Source organism: Austrofundulus limnaeus, unplaced genomic scaffold (genome assembly GCF_001266775.1).
Source record: "Austrofundulus limnaeus strain Quisiro unplaced genomic scaffold, Austrofundulus_limnaeus-1.0 Scaffold119, whole genome shotgun sequence".
NCBI classification, from domain to species: Eukaryota; Metazoa; Chordata; class Actinopteri; order Cyprinodontiformes; family Rivulidae; genus Austrofundulus; species Austrofundulus limnaeus.
The window spans coordinates 1,452,019-1,456,933 of record NW_013952521.1 but is presented as its reverse complement, the minus strand read 5'-3'; the positions used below and the strand labels follow the sequence as shown (position 1 = coordinate 1,456,933).

Genomic DNA, 4,915 nt, shown 5'->3' with positions numbered 1-4,915 from the left:
ACATTATATTTATTCTTCTTCTGCTACCTTTCATTTTATTTAGATTTGTGTTTTTTCTTTGTTTTTTATTGTATATGTTTATTTTTTTATGAAATGAATGCTTTTTTTAATTGAAGTAAAAAATTGAAACTTTGAAGTCTTCACTCTTTCCATTAATGAATCTAAATCTTTTCCATTTTTTGTTGTGGCTTTACCTCCACAGATCACATGTAATACACCAGTTCTTGTGCTTTTATTGAATGTTTTTCTTACATGATGTCATTTTATTGTTTTTATTCTGCTGTGCAGCACTGGTTACCTCCTGGCGTGTGCAGCGCTACAAATAAAGTTTTGATTGATTGGTTACCTTCTCTGATACATGTCGATCTGCTGCTCGATCAGCTCTCTGTAGAAACTCTCCGCTCGCTTCTGCGTCACCGTGACCAGCTGGATCAGCTCGGACCTGCAGCAGACAGGAGACATGCTGAAACTCCGAGGCTGAAGTCGGACCGTCGAGAAGAGACGAGAGCGACGCTGACTTCTCCAGAGACTTCAGGATGTAGTTGTAGTTGTTGTGCAGGAAGATGGCGCTCAGAGCAGAGTCCTCGTAAACTTTGGACTTACTGAGCAGGTTCAGCTGCAGGTTTCCTAGAACTTTACCTGCAACAGGCAGAAAGAAACGAGCTCAGTGTGCAGCAGGGAGCAGCTGACAGGGAACGGGCGCGCCGCTCTTACAGATGTAGGTGCTGAGGAGGCGTTTGTTGAAGTCCGACGTGTAGCTGCTCGCCAAGCTCGTCTCTGGAAAACAAAGCGCCGCAGTTTCACACGTCAACACGAAGACCGAACCTCGCCGACTGGAAAAGGTTCGGGCCTACGTGGGCTTCTCTTACCTCGGGGGTCTAAGGGGATATTGTAAGTGTCCCCCAGAACTAACGGAGCCGAAGCGAAGAGGAAAGAAGAGACAGAAGCACAAGAGCCAAACAGGTTAACAGAGGTTTGTTAGAGCGGGAGGAGGCGGTCAGAAGCACAGAGGCTGCAGCAGCGACACGAGCAGAGAGGAGCAGAAACACAACAAGAAGCCAAACAAACAGAGCTCTGATCCTGAGGAGCTGTTAGTGTCGGGGCTCTGCTTAGCTTTCAAGGAAGTGGGGACTGAGGAAACATCACTCTGCTGAGACGGTCCAGTTTCTTCAGCAGATTTCTTTCTGGCAGCGTCTCATTCATCAAAACGTTCAGCTCCTTCAGGACGTTCCAGCTAAAACTTTTAGTATTTGAGCACATTATATTTAGCCTTTTTTAAGATTTTTTTTCTCATTGAAAATGAATGCAGCTAACACTTTAAAATGTTTCTAAACTTTCACCACACATTTCACTTTTTCTTCTGGTTCTGCTTCTTCGTGTTAGTTATAGCTTCTTTCAGCATTTTTTTTTAGCTTTTTTCTGCTTTTTCATCTGTCTTACTGCACTTTTTGTTAATTTTTTTGCTTCTTTCTGCTAATTTAATCTTTTTATGCTTCTTTCAGCTGTTTCCTGCTATTTTTGCTACGCTTTAGGTTCTTTTAGCTAATTTAAAAGGACAATATTATTTGTTTCTCAGGCATATATTTAAATACTATACCATAATAAAGTGTCTATGTCACCTTTAGTTATTAAAATGCTGTTTTTATGTTTAAATAGAAAATAAACTTATCTTCTCATCATTTCCTCTTCTAAACACGTTGAAATTGGCCTCTGTCTCTTTAAGAAACACCTTCCGCTTCTGTCTCGCCCATTTCGGTGCGGGGGGTGGGGGTCGTGCTGACGGGGGGGCTGCCATGACACAGTTTACTTAGCATTTGAAAAAACATTTCCTCAAAGGTATTTTTAATCTGAAAAGAGCTTCACTGAGTGAGAAGTAAAGTTGAGAGCTCAGCAGACAGTTAAGTTTCACTTTCAGTTTCACCCGAGAGCCTGCAGGAGTCATGGGCGGGGTGTGTGGGGAGGAGGGAGGGGGTGTGCTCTGCCATGAGGAAGTTCAGCTTAAAGACACGTCCCAGGGGTGTTTCTGGTCCCCACCTGTCGTTTTGCTCCTCAGCATGGCTTCCTAAAAACGCTGCTGGATTTCTCAAACAATGATGAATGAGTCAGAGCAAGGCTTTGGACATGTTTTTTATGAGAGTATAACATTATAACATGATATAAAACTCAAAAAAGTTGATTTTACATGATATTGCACCTTTAAGTCTTTTATGATTCTTTCTTGTTTTCTGCAATCAGAGCTAAGTTTTAGCTTATTTCAGTTTATTTAAACTTTTTTGCTTCTTTTAGCCATTTTCTGCAGTTTAAGCTACTTTTTAACTTATTTCAACTAACTTGAGCTTTTTTCAGCTAAATTCCCATTTTTTTTTAAATAATTTCAGCTTCTTATTGCTTAATTCAGCAAAAGTGCTCTTTCTGCGTCTTTGTGCTAGATTGAGCTTTTTTAGCTACTTTTCTGCTAATTTCGTTTTTTTAAGCTATTTTACAAGAAATCGCCAAACTTTTGTTCATCTTTTTTTTCTGCAAAAATCAATGCGATACAAATTCTCTATTTCAGTTTAAATCTTTTGCTCGGCGTCAGGTGAGCAGCTCTGATGTTTACGATGAGAAGCTGAAACTTTTCATCTCTTTCTCTCCAAACCACCTGACCTTCGTCCCTCCACCTGCTCCCTACTCTCACTGCAGACCTCACTGGTCCACCTGTCCTCCGCCCTGCTAACGAGGCGGAGCTGTGTGGTCCTCGGGTCAGAGCTGACAGAGTCCAAACATCACTGTTCAAACCGGTTCTGATGGATCTGGATGAACGCTAACCAAGCGGTGGCTTTGGTACCTTGTGAGGCCAGCATGGCCCCGGCCGTCTCGTGGAAGTCCAGCAGCTGCTGCAGAAACAGGATGGCCTGCAGAGAGAGGAGAGACCTGAACAAACGATCCATCTGCCTCGAATGAAGCTCCGCCCATCACGAGGAGGAGGAGCTTGACTGCTTTCCTCTGACTCGTGACGTATAAAAACTCACGTTGCTGGTGAGCTCGTGGACGGTTCCATCTTTAGGCATGTTGTACTCTTTATCTGGGTCGTTCTGCCAGAGAGCAGAACACAGTGAGCGATAATGACTGACATGTGACTGACTGATGAGGTCATCGTACCTTGATGCTGTCGGCGAACTCCTCCAGAGCTTTGGCTCCGATCGTCTCCATGGAGGTGATGAGCGTCGGCAGCTTGTTCTTGGTGCTCGCCGCCGTTCCCTGCGGGCGGGAACCAACGTACGGACAGATTACTGCACACAGAACAGATTAGTTTTCTTCCAGACGAGACCGGGCCCGGTCGGACCTGCAGCGTGGAGTCGAACTCGGACTTGTTCATCTTCAGGTGGCGCAGGATGGGGAAGATGGTGAGGATGGCGGAGTAGTCGCGGCGCTCGATGGCTCGGCGAGCCGCGAACACGATGTTGTCTCCTTCCAGCATCAGGTTGTTCAGCGCCTCCTGAGGACAAACAAGACTTACTGACCTCAGTACCAGGGGCGGAGCTAGACTTTTATGCAACTTGTGTCCGAGGTGATTTTTTTGGTGGGGGGCACATACAAATAACTCTGGATTTTAAAATTCAAGATGGCCACCCCAGAGTACTTTAGTTATAAATCAGCTGTTTTAAGAGCAGAAATTTTCTCAGATAGTAGCTAAAAATAAGTCACTAAGAATAATAAAAAAAAAACGTGGTAGTCGAAGGTAGTCCCAATTTAAGCTAACCGCTAATGGTAATTTTATCCAGAGCTATAATTCTGCCATTTTTTGTACAAACCTGAAAGTTAGTTTAGCAGGAGCTAAAAATGATCTTTACTAAGTTCTAAATGCTAATCAAAAATCCAAGATGGCCACCACAGCTAACTTAAAATTTTAGCCATTTTAAGACATATTGAGCTGATTTATTTATTTATTTATTTATTGTGGTGTAGCTAAGAATAACCGAAAAACCATGTTGAATGGTAGTCCCAATTTAAGCTAACCGCTAATGGTAATTTTAGTTATAATTCAGCCATTTTAAGGTAGCTAAGAATGATCCCAAACAAATGCAGATTGCTAATTCCAACTAAGCTAACTGTCAATGCCAGTAGTCGACATTAAGCTTCAGTAAATTTAAAAGGCTTTAACTCTGTTTTTAGACACAATGGGCCTCATGCAAGAACACGTTCGTATTCTTATCCAAAATTTCTCTTACTTTTGTTCGTACGAAGGGCTCGTATGAGAAAACTGGTGAATGCCAAATGTTCTCCTAAATCACTCGTACGCACAACTTCAGAACAAATCTGTTCATGTGAACGGTTCTTGCATGAGGCCCATTGATTATCTTTACCACCTGATTGGGGGACGAATCAGGAGCCAGGAGTGACACCCCTCTGGCTCCGCCCCCGTTCAGTGTACAAAGCTTTAAGCGCTGACCAAAGCTGAGGTGAAAACCCGACGGTGTCTCTGACCTGAATCAGGGAGTCGAAGGTCTTCTTCTGATGATGCTCGGGGATGATCTCTGTCAGCAGGGCGTACTCGCTCTGAGCCAGCTTCACAAAAGCACTGATACAGTGGATGTACGAGTCGATCTCGATGTCCAAGACATCGTCTTTCCCTGAGAGGAACACGGACAGGAGGGTTCAACGGTCCCGCTACAGAACTCCTGATCCACGACTCATGTTTTTGACTTTTCCTTACAAGTCCTGGACTGTGTTAGTCCTGGACTCGGTGCTTTAGCTGACAGCTAACATTCAGCTACATCAGAGCAGCTGAATCAGCAGCAGGTGAGCTTTACTGTCACGACTTTTCCTCTCATCATCCCCTCACTCACCTGCGGCGGCCCCGTGCTTCTCGTTCAGGACGTCTGAGGAGTGTTTGACCCGCGGGTCGTGATCATATCCTGCTGGGGGGGAGGGG

The 4,915-nt window shown here is 44.2% G+C and overlaps 1 protein-coding gene across 5 annotated transcripts in view; it reads right to left on the bottom strand.

The window, feature by feature from the left end:
- exoc7 (exocyst complex component 7) overlaps positions 1–4,915 on the bottom strand; it is a 24,316-nt gene that overhangs the window by 8,604 nt on the left and 10,797 nt on the right. The window contains exons 7-16 of one of the 5 annotated variants that reach the window (XM_014014858.1): positions 4,830–4,901; positions 4,468–4,613; positions 3,326–3,478; positions 3,142–3,240; positions 3,012–3,074; positions 2,828–2,894; positions 870–908; positions 715–777; positions 519–639; positions 347–442 (exon numbers count right to left, since the gene is read on the bottom strand). In XM_014014858.1, the coding sequence (XP_013870312.1) occupies positions 347–442; positions 519–639; positions 715–777; positions 870–908; positions 2,828–2,894; positions 3,012–3,074; positions 3,142–3,240; positions 3,326–3,478; positions 4,468–4,613; positions 4,830–4,901 (919 nt within the window). The remainder of the gene's footprint in view (positions 1–346; positions 443–518; positions 640–714; positions 778–869; positions 909–2,827; positions 2,895–3,011; positions 3,075–3,141; positions 3,241–3,325; positions 3,479–4,467; positions 4,614–4,829; positions 4,902–4,915) is intronic. The other 4 variants (XM_014014860.1, XM_014014863.1, XM_014014861.1 and 1 more) reach the window with 4 other exon arrangements.